The sequence below is a fragment of the Antrostomus carolinensis genome, unplaced genomic scaffold (assembly GCF_000700745.2).
Source record: "Antrostomus carolinensis isolate BGI_N321 unplaced genomic scaffold, ASM70074v2 scaffold48701, whole genome shotgun sequence".
NCBI classification, from domain to species: Eukaryota; Metazoa; Chordata; class Aves; order Caprimulgiformes; family Caprimulgidae; genus Antrostomus; species Antrostomus carolinensis.
This window is the reverse complement of record NW_010297142.1, coordinates 1-865: the sequence shown is the minus strand read 5'-3', so window position 1 is coordinate 865 and position 865 is coordinate 1. Positions and strand designations below refer to the sequence as shown.

At 61.7% G+C, this 865-nt stretch overlaps 1 protein-coding gene across 1 annotated transcript; it reads right to left on the bottom strand.

Annotated features, from left to right (window-relative positions):
- Nucleotides 1–2: 2 nt before the first annotated feature.
- On the bottom strand, nt 3–859 carry LOC104533106 (phosphofurin acidic cluster sorting protein 1-like). The gene is made up of 3 exons (XM_010178484.2): nt 705–859; nt 380–493; nt 3–295 (listed from the first exon to the last, which is right to left on the bottom strand). The coding sequence occupies exons 1-3, from the start codon at nt 742–744 to the stop codon at nt 180–182; spliced, it is 270 nt and encodes an 89-aa protein (XP_010176786.1). The 5' UTR covers nt 745–859; the 3' UTR covers nt 3–179.
- Between the last annotated feature and the right edge of the window lie 6 nt (nt 860–865).

The window sequence follows — 865 nt, the reverse complement described above, 5'->3', positions numbered from 1 at the left end:
CGGTCTCACTGGCCTCACCTTCACGGGTCTTGGCCCACAGAGAGTGGTGCGGGTGTGTTATCTCCTTCTGCAGCGCAGGCAGGGGCTGGGCCACAGACGAGAGGGGACAAGAGCACGCCTGTCTCTCCCGTCTCCTCCCGCGACCCTCCACAGCTCCATCCCAGGGCTGCCCCCACAGCTCACACGCTCTTTGAGTAGCCAAAGATGCCCACAGGGAGGTACTTGACATGTGTTGGCCACTGCGCTGCCAGCTGGAAAAACTTCACATCATTCCACTCCACCCCATCTATGGAGACTGAGAGAAGAGGGTGTGGTGAGGTGGGGCCTGTGCTGCTTGGTCTGACACCTCCAGCCCCATGGAGCTTGTGCTGGCCCTTACCTCGCAACATGGTGTTCTGGTGCTTGGCTGTGCAGATGAGGCGGGTGATCCCTTCGATGACTTGGCTTTTGGGCTCCAGGTCCTTCTCTTTTGGTTTCTTGCTCAGGAACATCACTGGTGGCCATGGACAGGCAGAACCAACATTAGGATGTCCCCACCTGGCCCCGGGTGGGAGCCCTCACCCCAGGGCTGGCTGCACTGACTGGCCCCTGTTGGGCCAGGTCTCAGCCCTGCCCTCCGGCGGGGTCCCCCCCTGCCCCCCTGCCCCCTGTGCTATGGCCTGTGGCCCCAGAGCTGGCGAGCACCCCAGGGTGGGCTTGGTTACCTTTCTTGTTTTTCTCCTTGGTGACCACAGTCATGGCCATGGTGCTCGGGGGCACCAGCTCCCCTGTGCTGGGGATGCGGCTGACCTGGAGTGAGCGGAAGTTGCTCTTGAGCGTATTCTTGATACCCGTCTCCCGCTTCTCGCCCTCCTTCTTCCTCTCC